Source organism: Bison bison, unplaced genomic scaffold (assembly GCF_000754665.1).
Source record: "Bison bison bison isolate TAMUID 2011002044 unplaced genomic scaffold, Bison_UMD1.0 scf7180017864032, whole genome shotgun sequence".
NCBI classification, from domain to species: domain Eukaryota; kingdom Metazoa; phylum Chordata; class Mammalia; order Artiodactyla; family Bovidae; genus Bison; species Bison bison.
The window spans coordinates 3,371,006-3,394,627 of record NW_011494604.1 but is presented as its reverse complement, the minus strand read 5'-3'; the positions used below and the strand labels follow the sequence as shown (position 1 = coordinate 3,394,627).

Sequence of the window (23,622 nt, the reverse complement as noted above, 5' to 3'; positions counted from 1 at the left end):
AATTGAATAGGCAGAGTTTAGTGCCTCGTTGGTTAAAAATTGGTATATTATTTAACATAGCAATTGCTATGTATATGGATAGCTGGCAGGGAACAGATTTGTCTCAGAACAAAAAATGTATTTGCTAATGGACTGTGAGATTAAGAAAGCAGATTGAGGAATTCATTTGGTATTGAAATATTTTGCTGAAAAATTCTGTTTTAAACTTGTGAAATGGTTAAGAAAACAATCAAGTATTTAGAGTATTGTTTAGACTATTACCAATTTCTTTACTCTTGATAAAGCCCAATTGCTTGATCTTTATAATTACCATATTTTTCCAAAAGTCGCAGTGACAGGAGTCAAGACAAATCATGTCTTGTCTTGCAGACACTTTAGGGTTTAAACTTGGAAATTTCACATGCTTCAGTTGTAATAGTGTTCATATGCTGAAGGAAAAAGAAAAAAACATTTTATGGTACTGTTAGCAAGTAAGACGGCTAATCTCTAAGGCAAATACACTTAATTGGTAGATCACATTTTACTAAAAGATCTGGAAAGGGTGTGGGCAGGAAAAGAAACCAAGTCTATACCAAGGAAGATAATTTTACCTGTGTTAATGAGCCATTTCTCTTCCACCAAGAAACTTTGTTCTTTACATACCCATTCTTTGCACACCTTTTTCTGTGGTGCTGCTTAGTGAATTTGCAGACACTTACGAATAGAAGTGGTAAGCTGTGAGCATGTTTGGCGTGGGTAATAGGTTGCCATTATCTATAGGCACTGAGTCTCACTATGTACAATTGGGTATTGGGGTTATAGTGGTGAATAAAACAGGCAAAATCTGTCGGTTATACGTGAAAACAGATTACAAGTTAGAAGACCCAGTGGTGGTCTTCTGTGGCAAGATAATTTTCTTCTGTGTCTTTTGTACAAAGATGTGTGTTCTCCTGGCCTAAGAAAAGAAGAAAATAATATAAAATTCAATGTAAAATGTCCACCAATTTAATTTTTTTGTCATTGAACTTATAAATATGCTAGATTTTTTTCAATCTCCTTATTCACAAGAAAGTGTTTGCTCTTTCATCCATAAAATCCACCTTGAATTAAGGCTTGGAGTCTACAGTGAAAGGCAGTATTACCTCCAGTGAGAAAACAATGACCTAGAACTCCTTAACTCTTCATAAAAAGGCTTTGTACAGTCAAGGATTATATCCGTTTCACATTAAGTAGATTGGGCCAGATTTGTCCCTTGCAGAGCTTTTCCGTGTAGTTGCTATGCCACAGAAAGCTATTGAGCTGCCTTTTTTTTTTTTTTTTGGCACTTGGATCTTATTTGTTATCAACATATGAGAAAAAAATACCTGGTGCTATCCTGTTTTTATTGTTTCGTATAAAATGTTTAACATCTTTTTGTTACTGGTTTTATGTTAGGAATATTTTAAGTCATGTTTTAAAAGATTTTGGGTTTTTTGTTTGTTTGTTTGTTTTACACAGTGTTAACTTGAATATTATTTTGTGACTTGGAGGGGTTGAAAAAATTTTAGACTGACCAGAGATGAAACTTTCCATTCTCACTGACTCTTCAGGAAGCTGTGACACCCACTTGCGTTCTCCTGCCAAATGTTTCCCTCTGTGACTTTGGTGCATAGACTTTGAAGCATTGTTGACCACTTTGGCAGTTTGCCCAGAACCCACATGTCCTGTATAATTAGCATAATAATTACCATTGATTTACATACAGTATAGTCTGAAATGTGTTCCTGAATTTAAACTAAAAAAATATTTTTTAAAAAACTAAAGCCCTTTTTCCTTACCTAGTCCCTCTGAGTTTTGGGATGGGGGTCATAGCTGTGTATCTACAGGCCCTAGTCGATTCCCACAGGCCTCTGTGTTTCTTAAGATGCCTGTTAGATTCCTGTATTCTGTGTGTGACGCCGTTTCTCGGCTTCTACTCTCTGTGCTCCCACCTCCACTACTGTTTCCTTCTTCCTTGCCATATTCCTCCTGATCTTACCTCCTAGTTTTCTTTGTTTCTTATGTTCACATCATGTTTTGTCATCTTTCTTCTCTCCTCAATAATGAAAAAAGGGATTATTTGTTATTTTTACTCTGCCACGTGGCTGGTGAGAGAGGCAGTTTAAATGTTGCATGTTGGGCAAATGGTTGTTAAACTGGAAGACATGAACCCCAAAAGTGAACTTCTCTCTGGCATTGTTTAGACCTTGCTCAAGTTACTGTCAGCCTCAAGAAGCACAGGCAGATAAGGTTGATGTCTTTGTCACCTGCCTTCCTTCCCCCATAACCCTCTAATTTATTAAGGAATATGCTTAACCATAGTTCGGTAGTCCTAGAATAATCTTAGAGGTCCTTAACAGAACCATTCTGACTCCAGATCGTATGCTAGGATGACTTAAAAACAGTTTTCCTTTTTATTTCTTTAAGAAAAAAAGAAAAAGGAAAATGTAATAGGTAAGCATTTATATGGTTCAGAAAAATACTTTAAAGTATGTTTAGTGTAAAGTCTCTCTCTTACCATATCTTCTGCCAAGTTCCTCAGCCATGACAACCAAAGTTATATACATTTATGTACATCCTTCTCAAATAGCTTTTATGCATATGCAAACAAATATATATTGCTGTATGTATTATCTTATATTCAAACTTAACAAAATTATATCCTAGATTCTAAACCCTGCTTTCTTTTTTTTTTAACTTAAGGATAAATCCTGGAGCTCTTTCTATATAAGTATATAAAGAGCTTTCTCATTTTATTTCACAACCATGTAATATTAAGTTGTATTCATTTTTCATGATTTATTTAACCATTCCTATCTGATTGATATTTATACCATGTCTAGAATATAAGACTTGTACTGCATATGTGATATTTTAAAATTGAAAATAAAGCTATACTCATCCTAACAGAGAACACTTAGGGACTCTATTAGACATCAGCTTTGGAGAGGAGAGTACACAATGCTGAAATTTTACTTAACCAGCTTCCAAGGCTTTATTAGTAATTTTTACCCACTCTGAGTCACATTTTACTTTCTTCAAATAATGATAAAATTATTCCAATAGCCCTCTCAAGATTATCTAGGAAAAAAATACTTCATAATCTCTGGTGACCACTGTTTGCATTAAAAGGCATTATCTTTTTTATAATTAGTATTACATTTTAAAATTTTCTTTCTTTTGTTTTGCCTTTTTTTTTTTTTTAAACCAGATCCTTACAATAAATGAGGATGGATCACTTGGTTTGAAAACCCCTAAATCTCACGTTTGTGAGCACTGCAATGCTGCCTTTAGAACGAACTATCACTTACAGAGACATGTCTTCATTCATACAGGTATTTCTTGAATTAAAGTGGGCTTATAGCCATTAAAATTATTATCTTTGCTATTTTCATCTTCTTGTAAATGTCATTCATTCCTAAGACTGTAGTTAACCTGGCATTTCAAATCAGATTTCATAGGCCAGGATGTCACAAGGAAACCAAGAAAAACTTTAAATGAGAAAACAATTAGCATGGATGTGCAAAATTAATTAGTTTAGTTGAACACTTTATTTGGCTTAATGTATTCTTTTTAACCAGAGAAACAGTGAAAGAATGAACTATTAAAAGCTGGTCAACATTTATTTTTCTGTATAAGATGTCCAGATGGAATTTGAAATGTGAATTTGGAATCAAATATAAATCAAAAGTTAGACCATAAATTTGTGGAGATCAGAGCAAAAGACTGATCACAGATCTTTGGGGAAATATTACTAGACATATAAGTTGAGTTAAAGGGTGGAGAAGGAGACAAAGTAATAAATAATAAGGTAGATTTGGTGAACTGGTGAAATACACCCAGAAACCAAAAGAGGAGAGAATTCCAAGGAGGGTATGATCAATAACTGCACAACCTTCTGAGAGGAGAGCAAGAGAGAGCAAGAGCAAGAGAGAGAACTGAGAACAGATCACTAGAATAAACAGCAAGGAGATCATTAGTATCTTAAAGCAGAGTATAAGGGTTAAAGGACAAATGGGTGGTGAAGAATTTGAGACATAGGTTGGACTATGAAAGGAAAGGCTCCAACAGAGAAGGAATATTTGAAGAGACAGGATTATTATTTTTTTAAAGAGGATGTTTAGAAAATTTTGAAGGTTCTAGAGAAAAAAGTGAAAAGGCATAAAGTGGTGGTTAGCCAGGGAGAAAAAGGTAGGTGGATCTTCCTCCACAGAGAAAGAAAAGCTGTTTAAGACACTTGGTAACCTGTGGAGGCCTTTCTGGCCTCATGAGTTTTAAATTCTATTGTAAATTGTTTTATTTATTTACTTTTTTTTTTTCCCTTGAAGGATATGAATCATTCAGTCTCATTTTTGTGTGGTTGTGAGAATGTGAATTTTTAAATCTTGGGGGGGGGGAGATTGAGAGGAAATAAAATTCTATTAATAGTATAAAACCTTTGTATGCGTAATTTGCAATTTTTCAGAATTTGGGCTTCTAAGATTTCTCTTTCCTCAGAAATAGTTAACTCTAAACTGTGTTTTATTCAGTAACTAATTTGTGGATGTGAAATTATTTTAAGGTGAAAAACCATTTCAATGTAGTCAATGTGACATGCGTTTCATACAGAAGTACCTGCTACAGAGACATGAGAAGATTCATACTGGTGAGTGTTGCCACCCTTACTAGGGTTGTTAAAATTACCATTTCAAATATAGGGAAGAATTTTTAATAAGTAGCAACAACTTGTTGCCTCTTTGGTAATTTTGTTTAAGAGTATTTATCATAGCTCATCTTTTTTTCTTTCTTCAGTAAATCAATGTTAACTGTTAAGACTTGGCTTACTGTTTTAGCCTAACAATTTGCTTTGAAGTAAAGTTTCATAATAACTTAAGATATGTTTAAAGTGACAAAGGGAAGGAAGGAAGGAAGTTTTTGTGAAATAGTTGTTTCCGTAGATGTTTAACAGGTTTAGAGTAGGTAAAATGATCATTTGCGATAATTAGGGGGGAGGAAGCAAAATGCCTGAGTCTTAAATAGCAATAACACTCCCCCCACCCCTATTTCATGTATACAGCTTACTATCTCAAGAGAGTTATAATCTTATAAATTGGAAACTTCCAATTTTTCATTCAGGTTGTTAAGGATTTAGAAACAAATATTTTGGAAGAGTACTATAAAAGAACCCCTACTTTTAAAAGTTGAGCCTCATTTTAGAGCAAATGTTTATTTGCATTTATTCTTTTTTTTTTTAACAAATGTAAAGCCAAATTTTATATGTGACCTTAACTTAGTATATTGTTAGCTTTTGACATCTGTAAGCACAATGAAAAGTGTTTCTTTATAATTTATTTCCAGCATTTTGCCTTTTTGTGATGGAGTGAAAGAGTTGGTAAATTTATATAACTTTTGTTCTTACGTTTAAGTAGAATTGAAAAATGATAGTGCTAATATTTAAGTATTGAAAATACTGAAGTTCCTCGTATACCTCCGTATGAAGTAGTCGAGCAGCCGCCTGCCCAGTGTTGTTACTTAGTTGTGTTCTCATGGAACCTGCAGTCCCTGTGAAAGGGGGTCCTTGGACAGTGTATCATGGAGAAGCAGCAAGCTTTTCTGCCTAGTAACTTTCCTTAACTCTGTTTGCCCCTAACGAACATGAATGTGGCTGGTTCCCTGTGCAGCACATTTTTATGCTTTGATGTTCTACTTTTCAAAGATCATTATGCACACCACTCATTTCAGTTTCTTAAGTAAACATTATTCACCATTTCCAGATGGAAGGAAGTATACAAGGCACTTGGGAGGAAGAACAGCTTTATTGATTTTGTATGTGTGTTTGTGTGTGTGTGACTTACATGGCTAAATTAAAATTTTACACAATAATAAAACCCAATCAGATAATGATAAATGAAAACAGTTAAGTATTTTTATATGTTTTTAATGCCTATTAGATTTTAATGATTTAATGATTCATTCAACAAACATTTATTGAGCTGGCAGTGTTTTTCAGATACTAGAAATAGAGGATAATAAAAGGTAGCTTCCATGGAGTTTGCATTCTTTTTTTAATTTCCACTAGAGTATAGTTGATTTACCATTTTGTGTTAGTTTCAAAGTGTACAGCAAAGTGAATCAGCTATGCGTATACATACATCCACTGTTTTTTCAGATTCTTTTCCCATTATAGGCTATTACCAAGTATTGAGTAGAGTTCCCTATGCTATACAGTAGATTGTTATTAGCTATGTATTTTATATATAATAGTATGTTTATGTCATTCCCAGTCTCCCAATTTATCCTTGCCCTCCCTTATCCCCTGTTAACCATAAGATTGTTTTCTACATCTGTGACTCCTGTTTTGTAAATAAGTTCATTATGATATTTGTCTTTTTATCTGGTTTCACTCAGTATGATAATATCTAGGTCTATTCATGTTGCTGCAAATGACATTATTTTGTTCTTTTTTATGGCTGAGTAATATCCCATTGTCTATATGTGCCACATCTTTATCCATTCTTCTGTTGGTGGACATTTAGTATTGCTTCCATGTTCTGACTCTTGTAAATAGGGCTGCAGTGAAAAGTATGGTTTTTCTCTAGGAGTGGGATTGTTGGGTCATATGGTAGTTCTATTTTTAAAGGAACCTCCATACTGTTGTCCATAGTGGCAATACCCATTTACATTCCCACCAGCAGTGTAGGAGGGTTCTCTTTTCTCCACACCCTCTCCAGCATTTATTGTTTGTAGATTTTTTGATGATGGCTATTTTGACGAGTGTAAGGCAATACCTCATTGTAATTTTGATTTGCGTTACTCTGATAGCAATGTTGGAATTTACATTCTAATGTGAGAGATACACATGTAAAGCCCACTGTAGTAAGTGTTGTAGAGTTTTGTACAAAATACTGTTGTACCCTGAAGAAGAGCCAGATATGCTGCTTTTGAAGACTACATAGTGAAGGCAATAAAGAAAAACTGGGAGGCTCAGTTGAGAGAATGTGTTTGAGTCTGAAAAAAAGATTTTCAAAACATTACCAACCCTTATTGCACCCTGTTATTTTCTATTCTGTTCTAGTAGCCAGTTCTTTTTTACAGTGCTGGTTACAATTTAGTGATACCAGTTTGGAAAAATAATTGTGCTGGGCCTTGGGCTGTCTTGAATTTCAACAGGTTATGTTGGATAGTTCATGTTTATTGAAAATTTACTAAGACTCGACATTGAGCTAAATGTTTGTTAAATGTCTCATTTAGTCTTTATACTAATCTTGAAAGGGAGATGCTATTATTACCATTCCCGTTTTTTTAGATGAAGAAGCAGTAGGATGCACACAGAAGTTAAGAAGCTTTCCTAAATTTATATAATCTAGTATATGGTAGAGCCAGGATTATAGCTCAGGTTTCTGCAATTCCAGAGCACACATGTAAAATCACTAATTGTGAAGAATGACCAGAAGCAGAATGATGTTGTTTGGCCTTTGGGAGTTTTCTTGCTCTGCCACTAAGCTAGTTATGGCTTAGCCTTCCTTTGTGTTTAGTAACACCTAAAAGGGGTGGAAGCAAAGGCCGGAGTTCTCAAGGTACAAAAAAGAAGTGAAGTCGCTCAGTCATGTCCGACTCTTTGTGACCCCGTGGACTGTAGCCTACCAGGCTCTTTTCGTCCATGGAATTTTCCAGGCAAGAGTACTGGAGTGGGTTGCCATTTCCTTTTCCAGGAGATCTTCCCAACCCAGGGATCGAACCCTTGTCTCTCACATTGCAGGCAGACACTTTACCATCTGAGCCACCTGGGAAGCATTCCAAGGTACAGAGACAGGCAATTGAGTGGAACCAGTCAAACCAGTCACTTTGGTTCTTTAACAGAGAAATTTCTTTTGAAGAGAAATGCAATTTTGTTCATTATTACCACCCCTCACCCCCCAAGTGGAACTGATATAAAGGAAATAAATTTTCCTTAATTTCATTGTTCTTGATTCTTTTTATGTACACCATTTCTGAAGATAGTAAGATATTTTTGTCCTGTTACCAGGTTACTTATAAGCTGTACTGAGCTGGAAATACATGTATAAAACAACATAGATATTCTCCATCATTTATTATTTTGTTCTTAGAGTTCTTTATTTCATCTTTTAAAGGCCTTTTATTTTTGGAGGGGATTGTGCCTAAAGTTTGCCAATGTCTAGACTTTCTCTGTAGGTCTTTATTTAGAAGAATGCATTGAAATAATTAGCAGTAAAAAAGCTTTTGCATATATTGTTTATCCATTTTTTAATTGTCAAGAAAGTAATGTCACCTATCTCCTGAACCTTAAAGGTTGTGTGGTGAGAAGAACTACCAGTTCTTACAAGCTTTATTTTCCTTATAGCCTCCCTCATCCTCTTTATACTGTCACCTCAAGTCTCCCAGCCTCTGAGCCTATGTCTGTTCCATTTACAAGATGGTTAAAAATCAGTACCTGCTTGTCTGTGCTTGTTACCAATTAAGAAATCTTCTGTGGCTTTTAAAACCCAGAAACCTAGCTTGATTTGGTTTTCAAACTGAAAAAATTTAAACTCAGCCTGGACAGGTTATTATTACTTGATTGTTTGCTAAATTTGAACTGGCCTATGAAATAACTAGGGTAAAATACCAACGCTGATCCCTGAACATTTGATTCAAGCTCTGTTCTTTTAGCCTAAGGCACTGAAACTGTCAAAAGTCAGATATCCTTGGGACTGCTAATTTTGGCAGTCATGGGAGATTTGTATCTTTTGGGAGTGTATTATAGATTTTGTGGATATGGGAGATAAGGTGAGGATTTGAAGCCAAGGCTGAAGATAATAATCCTAATGATTGTTTTGGCTAGGGTCAGAATTACTGGTAAGGTATACACCAAAGGTAAATATTCATCACTGGAGGATTTACCTTGTGATCAGATGCCTGTATCTAAGGTGCTTTTTCCTTTGCATTTTCTAATGCATGTGTTCTTTCTCTCATCACTTTGTCACCGTTTTAGCCTAAGGAAATTCCATCTTATTGCCATGAGTAGGGTCTGGGGGGTTTGAAGAGTAAAGAACTTTAATTTTACATTAATTTTCTTAATTCCTTCAAGTAGTAAGCCACAGAATACTTACTCTAATATTCTGACTATTATAGCAAATTATGGCTATTTTCTATAGTTGTGGCAATTTTCATAATGTTTTTTATTTTATTAGTAAAAATGTTATAAAATAATTTCTATATTTGGGTAAGTTTTTATAAAGTGATTTTCTTCCCAAAATAAAAGGGATTTTGAAAATAAACCAAATCATTTAGAATTATACATATTTATTAGGTTTCTTTTCTCACAAAATTCTTTTTTAAGGCTTTAGATCTTGAATGTATGCAGTTCTATAGATGAAAATGTAGCAAGAAGCACTAGAAAATCAGTCTTCTAAGTTGGCATTCGTAATATCTGAAAACATGCATTGATCTTCTTTTCCTCTTGACTGTGACTTTTATTCACAACTATGTTAAATAGCTGAATGACAATATTATTATTATTATTATTTTTAAAACCAGTTGGGCTAGTGAGGTGGAGTCAGAGAGCGTGTTGATTCACCCTTGACTAAGTTTGTTCAACACTTTGTATTTCCTTCCGTATGGTTCAATTATTGACAAAAATTAATTTACCTCTCATTATTTTGAAGCCTTAAATTACTGTTTATTAGCATAATAGAGAAGTTTATAAAAAGAAAATGTTATAGACCTAGTTAAACTCGTTATTTGTGGCAAAGAAGGTACTGAATACTGTTTGGGGTACTGAAAAGGTTGCATACAGTGTGAGCTCCTGGCATTGTGCTTGCTGAAGCCAGACAGCACTGGTGCAGACAGAGCTTGCCAAGAAAGATTAAGCAGGGAAGTACAGATTGCTGTTACTGACATTCTCTGGTCTAACAGTTTTCAGAAGCCAGATTTTTTTTCTTTGCAAAACTGTTAATAATCCATATTAAACAATATGATAATGTAAAACATAAAAGTTTTAAGACTGTTTATTTAACAAAATATCTCAGAATATAAAAAAATCATACACATGCACATATGCATGTATGTATAAAAAGTATACCATAAGTTTTTTAAAGTATTTTGTGGGGGGATAGGAGAAGTCATCCAGAAAGTTAACTCCATTTAAACATACCTTAGAACTGAAATAAAAAGAATCAGAGGATTTATAATGAAAGTTGGATTGTTTTCAGTTAGTTATATGCATTTTGTGTGTGTGAGTGTTCTTCCCCTCAAATCCATGTCAGTTTATAGTGTCTGTAGTTAAAAGAAAAATGTCTACCATTTGTTTTGATAGGTTTCTAGTTTAACAAATTGGGAATCTCTTGAAATAGTCTCATTCTTATTTATGTGTAATTATTGAATGGATGAACATGTGAATCACATGACTCACAATTTGACATATGCTACAAATAGTACCCGCCTGCCAATGCAGGAGACGTAAGAGAAGCAGGTTTGATCCCTGGGTCGGGAAGATCCCCTGGAGGAGGTCATGGCAGCCCACTCCAGTATTCTTGCCTGGAGAAGATCATGGACAGAGGAGCCTGGGGTCGCACAGAGTCAGACACGACTGAAGCAACTTAGCACACAGGCATGCAAATAGCAGAGACCACATGTCCTTTAGGAATTCGGTTAAAATAGACCAATGAGGGTTTAGATTGGTTGGCCCCGTGAGTTAGATTTAGTTCATGTGTGACATGTGAGTCAAGTGTCATCACAGGAACTATGAAGCAGAAGCATGATGGTTCTAGGACTGGGGAAGAAAAATCTGGGATGTACTGAAGTTGGGAATCTTTGGGGAAGGATAGGTAGGCAGATACACAGATAATTTGGAAACACAGAACAGCACGTCAGAAATCACGCAGACAAGAAGCCACTAGGATCATTGCAGATGGTGGGTAACAGGAGAAGTAGTGTGTCAGATTTACTAGTTTAGAAGAACCAGGAGAAGGAGGTACTTTAAAATAGTTAAAATGCTAGAAATTCCTAAAAGTCACCATTATAAACCTAATAATACTGTCAGATTTATTGAATACCTATTTTCTGCCAAACACTGTATTAAACACAGTACATAAATTATCTTGCTTTAATCATCAGAGCAGTTCTGTGAAGAGGGTACTATTCCTTTTTTTTAAAAAAACAGATAAGGAAATATAGGTTAAGATGATTAAGAAATCTAACCCAGTGTATAAATAGTTCAGTTAATGACATACAGTTCAGTCTTAAGAGTTCTTGCTCTTAACTGCTATGCTATTGAAAGAGTAAAGCAAGCACCAGGAAGATTTTTAGTTCACAAAAACTTTGGTTTCAAACATGGAGGTTTTTATTTTGTTCAGGAAGGAGAAGAGCCATTCCTGGGCCTGGCCTTACAACTTGCAGCAAGGCAGTTGGGTATGTCTGAATGAGAAAAGTCTATGGATGTAGGAGTAAGAACAAAGGCAAGACGAACAACATGTAAAGGGCCATTCTGAGTAGAGCAGAGAGGGGTAGACTAGAAAGCGTGATTTTAGAATTATGTTGTTAAGCTTGGATGCCAAGCAGAGGGGTGTCAAATTTATCCTGTAAGCATTATAAAAAAGCAGTGCATTTAACTGCCATGTTGGAGGAACGTTATTGTTTTGTGACGAAAACTAGAAATTTGATGTGTGTTACTTTTTTGTTAACTATGTATAACTAATATTAGAAATTATAGCTTAGATAATGTGCACATTTATTAATCAGGTTTAGTTTTAGTATTAAAAAATCATTTTAAACATATAAAACAATTGTTAAGCTTCATGAAATATAATATAACTTCAATTTTCACCAGGTTTATGAGAAGTAGGCAAAATTTGGAGACCACTGAATATTACTATGAAACAAAGAAAATTAATTTTGCTGGGCTTTAGAGCCTCTTTTTCTTTGAGCAGTTTAGGATGAGCTAATTTTTAGAAAAAGGGCTGAAAAAGGACCCCCAGAATTTAGCTTCACACATAGAACTTTCTAATTTTGTTACTTCTGACAGCAGTTTCTCATTTTTGATGTTTTGCTTTTTCTTTTTTAACCATTTTCAGTGTGGTTAGTCTAGAACAAGATAAGTTTCTCTACTCTTTCTCTTGTTCATTTGCCTTTCCTTAATATGGCTTTTTCTCTGCCTCCTCCCTGTTCTTCAAATTATTTTGCATTCTGTAGAAGATGAAGCTTTAAGACAGTTGAGTCTGGATCCGATGTTTTACAAATTCTTTGACATCATATTCTTTTGGAAGAATACTTAATTACTTAAACACCTGAAGACCTTCAGGATTCTCCAGTTTTGAAGCTGCCTTTTGGACAACTGCTTATTGTTCGAGAACCCAGTTGGGTAGATGTTAGATGACTGCATTCATGACTTTCAAATCTTGAATTTATTAAGTTTCAGATGTCTGGATAGGCTGACAACACATTTTAAAAATTTGTTGATAAAGTTTTTAATTTCACTGACTGAATGACATTTAGGCTTAAAATTCGTATATTTTAGTATTATATTTTTTATTTGGCCCTTTTGGTGAAAGAGTGACTGACAAAATGTAGTATTTGATATGGACTCAGTCATCGCAAAGAAATTGGGTTTAAAATATTTAGGGCAATCTAAATTTGCTTATCAAGGTCATTCGTTTTTAATTTTTCTGGATACTTTTAAGATCTTTAGTTGTTGATCCAAAGAGTCTCTGTTTTTTAAAACAATGCCTAAAGTCTCATCATTTTCAGCCCCCATCTGAACTGTATGAAAGTGTCTTGATAATAATAATAATAATAATAGCTTCTGCATATTTTGTAATTTGTTTTGCTTTTCTATAGATCTTTTAGGGAGATGATGCTCTTATGAAAAATGGAGTCATAGGACTGACATCCTAATGTAGTACTAGGTAGTTACTTACTGATACATCCAGCTTCTCCCAGGGCTGCCTTTATACTGTTTGCTTTATTAGTTGTTGATAGAAGTACTTCTTACTCTTTATTTACTACTTGGCTACGTTAAAAAGCTGATAGACAAATTAAGCTTATTGACCCCCCAACCTGTCCTGGTATATTTTCATCCCTCTGTAAATTCTTTTACAAGGCCTAATTGATTCTTCTTTACCTACATTTCATTAACTATTTTGACTTTTACTTTCTAAAGATATTTAAAGAATTAATGCTTTCAGTGTGTTTTTCAAATTATTCCAGAAAATGTATTCATTCGGCTCTCAATTACCTTAGGGAATTGATCAGATTGTACATTATTTATTTAAAAATTAAAAAGACAAATGCAGCTGTGAAAAAATTATTATCAACACAAAAAGAGCAGGATATTTATTGCCCTGCTTTGAATGACATGGTGTTCTATATAGGCTTGTTGTGCTTATAGAATTGAGATACTCTCTTCATCCTTAAAAATCAGTTGGATATATTCTTGCCTACTTCATCTAGCTTTTAGTTCTTTATAGTTGGATAGAGAGGAGAGGGACATGGAGTCTGATCAGCTGAAACTCGAGGGTCTTAAGGTCTAACTTTATTCCTATAGAAAATATCCCTGTTCTTAAGGTGTTTTATTTTTTATATGAGAATTGGGGACAAAGGACAACAGACTCATGGAACCTGGAACTGAAAGATACTTTAAAATGTTAGGGTTCAGTGACAAATGCAAGAGTTTTCCTTATGTCGAAGCCATGGACATAAATATTAGGGACTGGTCAGGAGACACTTGAGGGGCTGCTGTTAATGGGATGAAAAGCTAAGAAAGGGTGGAGAAGAGAATGATTATTGTGTGGAGTGGTGGTGATCACCTACCAAAAGTATTGCTTGATGTTCTGCTTAATCACTGAGAGTTCTAGATTATTATTTAGTGGGAGAATTTGCTCAGTGACTCAGTAATGTTACCTAGGCTTTTTTTGATATTAAAAAGAAAAAGATTGCCTCTAAGAGATAGACAATAGCAAAAACTCTTAGCAGAATATCTTTTGGGGCCTTTTCTCCCCTTGTATTTCATGTGGTATTTTCTGTCTCTAAGCTATTGCATTAGTATTGTTTTATGTTTTAGATGACAGTTCTTGAGCTGTAAGTAAGTCCCTGAATATTTTGTATAAAGTTTGCATTAAGTCATTAACTGTGATGAATTGAGAGTTGAAACTGCTGCTCTTAATAGTCCTGATTTATTTGCTTAGCAGTGTTTTATTGTTGTTACTCAGTTGCTCAGTTGTCTCCGACTCTTTGGGATCCCTAGGACTGCAGCACGCTAGGCTTCCCTGTCCTTCACCATCTCCCGAAGCTCGTTCAGACTCATGTCTATCGAGTTGGTGATGCCATCCTACCATCTCATCATCTGTCATCCCCTTCTCCTCCTGCCTTCAGTCTTGCCCAGCATAAGGGTCTTTTCCAATGGAGTCAGTTCTTCACATCAGGTGGCCAAAGTATTGGAGCTTCAGCCTCAGTCCTTGCAATGAATAGTCAGCACTGATTTCCTTTAGGATTGACTGGTTGGATCTCCTTGCAGGCCAAGGGACTCTCAAGAGTCTTCTGTAACACCACAGTTCAAAAGCAGCAATTCTTTGCCACTCCGCCTTCTTTATGGTTAACTCGCACATCCATACATGACCACTGGAAACCCCATAGTTTTGACTGTACAGACCTTTGTTGACAAAGTAATGTCTCTGTTTTTTAATGTCCTGTCTAGGTTTGTCATAGCTTTTCCTCCAAGGAGCAAGCATCTTTTAATTTCATGGCTGCCGTCGCCATCTGCAGTGATTTTGGAGCCCAAGAATATAGTCTGTCAGTTTCCATTGTTTCCCCATCTGTTTGCCATGAAGTGATGGGAACTGATGCTATAATCTTTGTTTTTTGAATGTTAAGTTTTAAGTCAACCTTTTCACTCTCCTCTTTCACTTTCATCAAGAGGCTCTTTGGTTCCTCTTTGCTTTCTGCCGTAAGGGTGGTGTCATCTGTATAACTCAGGTTATTGATATTTCTCCTGGCAGTCTTGATTCCAGCTTGTGCTTCTTCCAATGCAGCGTTTCTCATGGTGTACTCTGCAATTAAATAAGCAGGGTGACAATATGCAGCCTTGATGTACTCCTTTCCCAGTTTGGAACCAGTCTGTTGTTCCATATCAGGTTCTAACTGCTGCTTCTTGACTTCCATACAGGTTTCTCAGGAGGCAGATAAAGTCGTCTGGTATTCTCATCTCTTGAAGAATTTCCCACAGTTTGTTGTGATCCACACAGTCAAAGCCTTTAGTGTAGTCAATAAAGCAGAAGTAGATGTTTTTCTGAAATTCTTTTGCTTTTTGTATGATCCAGCGGATGTTGGCCATTTGATCTCTTGCTCCTCTGCCTTTTCTAAATCCAGCTTGAACATCTGGAAGTTCATGAGCTGTTGAAGCCTAGCTTGGAGAATTTTGAGCATTACTTTACTGCATGTGAGATGAGTGCAATTGTGCTGTACTTTGAGCATTCTTTGGCATTGCCTTTCTTTGGGATTGGAATGAAAACTGACCTTTTCCAGTTCTATGGCCACTGCTGAGTTTTCCAAATTTGCTGGCATGCTGAGTGCAGCACTTTCACAGCATCATCTTTTAGGATTTGAAAAAGCTCATCTGGAATTCCATTACCTCCACTAGCTTTGTTCATAGTGATGCTTCCTAAGGCCCACTTGACTTTGCACTCCAGGATGTCTGGCTCTAGGTGAGTGATCACACCATTGCAGTTATCTGGCTCATGAAGATCTTTTTTGTATAGTTCTTCTATGTATTCTTGCCACCTCTTCTTAATGTCTTCTTCTCCTCTGTTAGGTCCATACTGTTTCCGTACTTTGAACCCATCTTTGCATGAAATGTTCCCTTGGTATCTCTAATATCCTTGAAGAGATCTCTGGTCTTTCCCATTCTATTGTTTTCTTCCATTTCTTTGCATTGATCACTGAGGAAGGCTTTCTTACCTCTCCTTGCTATTCTTTGAAACTCTGCATTCAGATGGGTATATCTTTCCTTTTCTCCTTTGCCTTTTGTTTCTCTTCTTTTCTCAACTGTTTGTAAGGCCTCGTCAGACAACCATTTTGCCTTTTTGCATTTCTTTTTCTTGGGGATGGTTTTGATCACTACCTCCTGTATAGTGTTACGAACCTCGTCCATAGTTTTTCAGGCACTCTATATATTATATCTAATCCCTTGAATCTCTATGTCACTTCTACTGTATAATCATAAGGGGTTTGATTTAGGTCATACCTGAATGGTCTGGTGGTGATATTCTCTGCTTTCTTCAATTTAAGTCTGAATTTTGCAATAAGGAGTTCATGATCTGAGCCACAGTCAGCTCCAGTCTTGTTTTTGCTGCCTGTGCAGAACTTCTCCATCTTCGGCTGCAAAGAATATAATCAATCTGATTTCGGTATTGACCACGTGGTGATGTCCATGTGTAGAGTTGTCTCTTGTGTTGTTAGAAGAGGGTGTTTGCTATGAGCAGTGAGTTCTCTTGGCAAAACTCTGTTAGCCTTTGCCCTGCTTCATTTTGTATTCCCAAGACCAAACTTGCCTGTTATTCCAGCTATCTCTTGCAGTGCTTGGGTTTTAGATGAATTAATTAGCTATTGAAATTTTTTCCACTACAGAAAAGTAACTTCTGAAACAAATTCCAGTCTTTCTTTTTTTCCTTAAATTAAAAAATTGCTTTTGTAATGAGATATGTTAGTAATCCCATTATGTTACTGTAGCAGATGATGAGAGTCTGAACTAACGAACAAAACATTAATACAGCAGGACGGTAGAAGTCTAATGAAATAACTTTGAAAGACATTTTAAAGGAAGAATAAATATAGATGAAGTTTAATAACAATTTAAATGGAAGGAACTAAAGGAGCAAGACTTTTTAAGCTTTTATTGTGGAAGCTTGGTTTTTAAATAAAATCTTGCATGAAGCAGCGTCAGTAGTCAAGGCAGATAATTTCACATGGTTTCCTTGACTCTTGATAAGTTGACAGATGTTTCCAGTACTACTTAGTTGTTATTTATTCAAGGAGACAATGCCACATTTCAAACAGCTAAAGTAGTAGCCTCTCTGGAACAACATAGTCAAGAATATTTTTTAAATGGAATTATATACATTTGGCTGAATTGCATGGTATGTAAATTAAATTTCAAAGCTTTTTTTAAAAAGTACCTGAGAAAACATATTTCAATATAAGTGCAGTGTGAACTGCACCAAGATGTGTTGTTACAACTAATGGTGGGAGAAATAAGTGTGGAGCAGAAAGAAGTTCAGCTGGCCTAATTTACAAAACTTGAGAAAATGTATAGCATTTAAAGCTTATGGTTGTTCATTGCATTATATGATCAGACTTTCTAGTGAAAAATGTTTGAATATATTATGTGTCATTGAGCTAGATCAACAGCAAACTTCATTTGCTCTGGTGGACTTCTGGTGGAAGTTTTGTAAATAGAAACTGAATATGCTGACTCTTCTACTGTACAACTATTTAATATCTTAAAATTGGTAAAGTTTTATTGGAAGTGTTTGCATGTAGGGCCAAGGTTAGATTCTTTTTGTGGGGGCAGGGTGAGAACAACCACTCTCTACCACTATTATTTGAATATTGAAGAATGACTTTGGAAAATTAGGTTTCGCTAAAGATGTGAAAATTCAACCTACAAGGGGAAAACAGTACTTACAGTGAAGCTTCTACTGTGGTAAAGTCATTTTGACAGCTGTTAATGTTGACTCACAAAATGCTGCTTTATATACTTTAAATGTTGTTACAAATTACAGGAAGTGCAATCTCCTTTCCCACACAAGTATGGGGCAGATATTTTCCAAGTTCAAGCTACACTCTGATCAGTTTTTGGACCTTGTTACAAATGCAAAGGAAATTTCCATATTTCAAAACTAATTAAATTGTAACTCTACCTAATCTTCAGTTGGAAATAATCTATGATGTAATAGTATGCTGAAAAGACAAATAATTAAGAAAAGAATCTAATAGAATTCTGTATATCTCTTCCAAGTGTTGAATAATTCTTGAAATTACATTTTCATGGATATCAGTGCCTATCTTTGTGACAAGACAATTTCAAAGAATGCTTGTTAAGTTTCATTGCAAATTAGCATTAGCAAATAAACACTTGCAATTGACTTTGATGACAGGGAGTACTAACTTTGAATCCCAATTCAGCAAAATGCAACCCTCTCATATAAAAAAAGTTTCCAGTCTTCTCATTAGTACATCTGCATGATGAAAAATTACATTCTGTCATCATCATCATTCTGTTTTGAATTTCAGCAGTAAAATATGTGGACTTTTTTTGCCCTCTTGTTATATGAGTATGTATACACTGTCCTTGATTTTACCTTTCTGCTCACAAAGCTTAATACATTTACCATTTGCCCTTTTAGAGTAAATTTCCTGATCTCTGTCAAAGTTTACTCCTTGACTGTCCTGCTCATTCTTAGGCTTCTGCTTTGTTGGCCGTCTTGTCATTCATTCTTCATTACCGTTAGTCATGTTTTAGACCGTTAGATACTAAACCTCAGTCTCCTCATGATTTCAGTTTCTCATTTTCGAAGCATTACTTCCTGCTAATGCCTTCTAGTATTTCAGTTTCAACAATTTCTTTGTCTCCACTAGCTCCTACAGTGGGGCTTCTGTGTCTCAGACAGTAAATAATCTGCCTTCAATACAGGAGACCCAAGTTCAATCCCTGTCGGGCATGGCTGAGCAATTAATACACAGCTTCTACAGTCCAGTCATTCTACCTCCTTTTTACTATCCCTAGTTTCCCTCATATCTCCATTACTTTTTTTACACAGTGTAAATCCTGTCATCGTTTTTTTAAATCACTCTTTTGCTTATGCTCGAACCTCTTGTGCTCTCTTGTACATAGTACTCGCTTTGCTGAATTACAGCTTTGGTGGGAAATTTATTATTTTTCACGTAATTATATTTATAGAGTTCAATAGATTGATCTTTTACTTCCAACAGGGTATAATTGAGATTGACATGTAATACTGTATAAGTTTAAGATGTACAGCATAATGATTTGACCTACATACATCAGGAAATGATGACAACAGTGTTTAGTGAGCATCTGTCATCTCATATAGATACAAAATAAAGGGAAAAAGTTTTTCCTTGTGATGAGAACTTTTAGCATTTACTCTCCTAGCAACTTTCTTGTATAATATATAGCAGTGTTAATTATATTAATCGTGTTGTACCCCTATATCCCTAGTATTTATGACTGAAAGGTTGACTTTTTACCACTTTCATTGGCATACAAAGATACTACATTAGTATTGACTACACACATATACATTTCATCCCTATGACTCATTTATTTTGTAACTGGAAGTTTGTACCTGTTCATTTTCCTCACCTTTTAAATTCACTCTCCACCTCTGCTACCCTCTGGCAGCCACCTGTTTTTTCATTGTGTTTATGACTGTGTTTATGACTGTGTTGACTATGTTCATTTCTTCTGTTTCTTAGATTCCACGTATAAGTGAAATCATATAGTATTTGTCTTTCTCTGACATATTTCACTCTGGCAGGGTTTTTTTTTAATGGCTAAGTGATACTCCAGTGTATCTGTCTAGGAATCTTCTTTTAACAGTAAGCTATGGATGGGCACTTAGGTTAGTTCACTGTTTTGGCTATTATGATTAATGCTGCAGTGAACGTAGGGTTGCATATATTTTTTAAAAATATTAGTGTTTTCCTTTCCTTTGGAAAGAGCCAGTAGTAGAATTTCTGGGTCATATTGTAGTTCTAATTTTAATTTTTTGAGGAACCTTCATACTCTTTCTCATGTTCGGTTCGGTTCAGTCGTTCAGTAGTGTCCGACTCTTTGCGACCCCATGAATCGCAGCACGCCAGGCCTCCCTGTCCATCACCAACTCCCGGAGTTCACTCAAACTTACATCCATCGAGTCGGTGATGCCATCCACCCATCTCATCCTCTGTCGTCCCCTTCTCCTCCTGCCCCCAATCCCTCCCAGCATCAGGGTCTTTTCCAGTGAGTCAACTCTTGGCATGAAGTGGCCAAAGTACTGGAGTTTCAGCTCCAGCATCATTCCTTCCAAAGAACACCCAGGACTGATCTCCTTCAGAAGGGACTGGTCGGATCTCCTTGCAGTCCAAGGGACTCTCAAGGGTCTTCTCCAACACCACAGTTCAAAAGCATCAATTCTGCACTCAGCTTTCTTCACAGTCCAACTCTCACATCCATACATGACCACTGGAAAAACCATAGCCTTGACTAGACGGACCTTTGTTGGCAAAGTAATGTCTGTACTTTTGAATATGCTATCTAGGTTGGTCATTACTTTCCTTCCAAGGAGTAAGCGTCTTTTAATTTCATGGCTGCAGTCACCATCTGCAGTGATTTTGGAACCCCCAAAAATAAAGTCTGATACTGTTTCCCCATCTTTTATTTACCATGAAGTGATGGGACCAGATGCCATGATGTTCGTTTTCTGAATGTTGAGCTTTAAGCCAACTGTTTCACTCTCCTCTTTCACTTTCATCAAGAGGCTTTTTAGTTCCTGTTCACTTTCTGTCATAAGAGTGGTGTCATCTGCATATCTAAGGTTATTGATATTTCTCCCGGCAATCTTGATTCCAGCTTGTGCTTCCTCCAGCCCAGCGTTTCTCATGATGTACTCTGCATATAAGTTAAATAAGCAGGGTGACAGTATACAGCCTTGATGTACTCCTTTTCCTATTTGGAACCAGTCTGTTGCTCCATGTCCAGTTCTAACTGTTGCTTCCTGACCTGCATATAGGTTTCTCAAGAGGCAGGTCAGGTGGTCTGGTATTCCCATCTCTTTCAGAATTTTCCACAGTTTATTGTGATCCACACAGTCAAAGGCTTTAGCATAGTCAATAAAGCAGAAATAGATGTTTTTCTGGAACTCTCTTGCTTTTTCAGTGATCCAGAGGATGTTGACAATTTGATCTCTGGGTCCTCTGCCTTTTCTAAAACCAGCTTGAACATCTGGAAGTTCACGGTTCACATATTGCTGAAGCCTGGCTTGGAGAATTTTGAGCAGCGTGTGAAACGAGTGCAATTGTGCGGTAGTTTGAGCATTCTTTGGCATTGCCTTTCTTTGGGACTGGAATGAAAACTGACCTTTTCCAGTCCTATGGCCACTGCCCAGTTTTCCAGATTTGCTGGCATATTGAGTGCAGCACTTTCACAGCATCAGCTTTCAGGATTTGAAATAACTCAACTAGAATTCTATCACCTCCACTAGCTTTGTTGGTAGTGATGCTTCCTAAGGCCCACTTGACTTCGCATTCCAGGATGTGTGGCTCTAGGTGAGTGATCACACCATCGTGATTATCTTGGTTGTGAAGATCTTTTTTGTAACTGTACCAATTTACATTCTCACCAACAGTGCACAAAAATTCCCTTTTTGTCATATCCTCACCAATACTTACTAGCTCTTGTCCTTTTGATAATACCCATTCTGACAGGTGTGCCATGATACCTCTTTGTGGTTTTAATTTGCATTTCTCTGATGACTAGTGATGATTAGTGGCCTTTTCACTTTGTTGATCGTTTCCTTTGTTGTACAGAAACTTTTAAATTTGATGTATTGTGTCTTTCGCATTGGAAAGACACTGAAAGGGGGACCCAGGGCTTGGTTGAAACATACGGAGAAAATACCTACTATGGAAAGGCACCGTGGCAGATTTGGTTTTTACCGAGAAATACCCAGGGCTCAGTTGAAAGACATCATGGTGGCTCCTTTGTAGAAAGATATAAGGAATGGAGCTCATACTTGCAAGTGCCTAGTTAACTGGAGAAATTAAATCTTGCCCTAAATATTGAGGGTGCTCTTTAATGCATATGCAGTTAAAAATTAAAAGCTGGCTTGGTAAAATCTTAAGCAAGACCTTCTAGGGGGAAGCTCAGATTTCTCTGTCTTTGGGTTGTAAAAGTCCTGTCTGATCTTCCTAGGTTGTTCTATTGTGTTTCTTTGTTTATATTAGGACTTCCCAAGCGGTGCAGTGGTGAAGAATCTGCCTGCAGTGTGGGAGACCCAGTTTGATTCCTGGGTAGGGATCCCCTGGAGAAGGGAATGCCAACTCACTCCAGTTTTCTTGACTGGAGAATTCCATGAACAGAGGAGCCTGGCAGGCTACAGTCCATGGGATCGCAGAGTCGGACACAACTGAGTGACTAACACTACTACTAGTCCCATTTGAAAAATGTAACTTTTTCCATCTCAAGAATAAAACAGAAAGCTGTGCTGAATTAGGTGCACTTTAAATTTTCAATGGGCCTACTGAATTTCAATGCCTACTGAAATTTATTTCTTTAGTCTATTCATTCTATCACTCATCTAGTTGGGGTCCGTTTTTCAGCTCATAGACCAGTTCCTGCTACCTGTTAGTGTAATTAAAATTTTATTGGAATATAGCCATACCCATTCCTTTATCCAATGGCTATGGGTATTTTCTCTCTATAACAGCCAAGTTGAGTAATTGTGAAAAAGATTGTATGATCCTCAAAATCTAAAATATGTATTGTTCAATTTCTTACGGCTGTATGCTTGCCAATCTTTCCTCAACATATTTTTACTTTCTCCTTTCTATAAATCTGCATTTTCTCCTACTTTCTCATGTTCAGCTGATTACTTGCTTTCTATTTCATTGAGAAAATTGAAATAATCAAAGAGAACTTTAATCAATTTCTAGTATTGTATCTATTGATTTATTAGAAAGTTTTGATCTTTTGGAGGAAGATAGATTGCTAGTGATTTATTTTATTTTGCAAAGTAGCTGAAGATTTTCCATTATTTTTTGTAGGGATACATATGAAATAGTTTAAATTTTCATTATTTTTTTCATCTTTAAGGGATTTACGTTTTGTTAACTTTAGACTTTTTTTCATTGTTTTAAATTGAGACAATGTACATACAATAAGCTTTACTATTTTTCGTGTATATACTTTTAGTATATACATACACTGTATATGTAAAAGGATAAGCATACACATTTTTGTAACCCACTACAACATATAGAACAGTCTTATCACTCCCCAACATTTCTTTGTATTTTTTAGTCAGCCTCTCCCCTACCCCTGTCCTCTGGCAAATACTGATATATTTTTCTGTCTCCTTAGTTTTTCCTCTTCCAGAATATCGTATAAATTGAATCACACGGTATGTAGCCTTTTGAGTCTGGCTTCTTCCACTCATCCTAGTGCATTTGAGTCATTCCTGTTGTTGATGCATGAGTAATTTTTTTTATTGTTGATCAGTATTCTGTTGTATGGATATGTATCACAGTTAGTTCATCCATCCCCTGGTTGAGATATATTTGGGTTTTTACCAGTTTTTGGTGATTATGAATAAAGTTTCCATAAACATTTGTTATAAAAATTCATAAACAGCTGTTTTTGCAAACATATTTTTATGTTGCTTGGGAAACTTAAGAGTGGACTTGCTGGGTGGTATGGTATGTGAATTTTTAATTTTATAAGAAACCACTGAACTGTTTTGCAAAGTGATTGTACCATTTTGCATTCCCATAGTGACTTAGAGTTCCAGTAGATCTTTGTCATTGACTTCCCTTAACATTGTCAGATTTCTTTATTTTAGACATTGTAATAGGTGTGTACTAGTATCTCATTATGGT

At 36.0% G+C, this 23,622-nt stretch overlaps 1 protein-coding gene across 6 annotated transcripts in view; it reads left to right on the top strand.

Moving 5' to 3' along the window:
- The window catches only part of ZNF148 (zinc finger protein 148), a 131,826-nt gene that overhangs the window by 78,672 nt on the left and 29,532 nt on the right, over positions 1–23,622 (top strand). For all 6 annotated transcript variants that reach the window (XM_010834287.1, XM_010834283.1, XM_010834288.1 and 3 more), the window contains 2 exons: positions 3,209–3,332; positions 4,559–4,642. In XM_010834287.1, the coding sequence (XP_010832589.1) occupies positions 3,209–3,332; positions 4,559–4,642 (208 nt within the window). The remainder of the gene's footprint in view (positions 1–3,208; positions 3,333–4,558; positions 4,643–23,622) is intronic.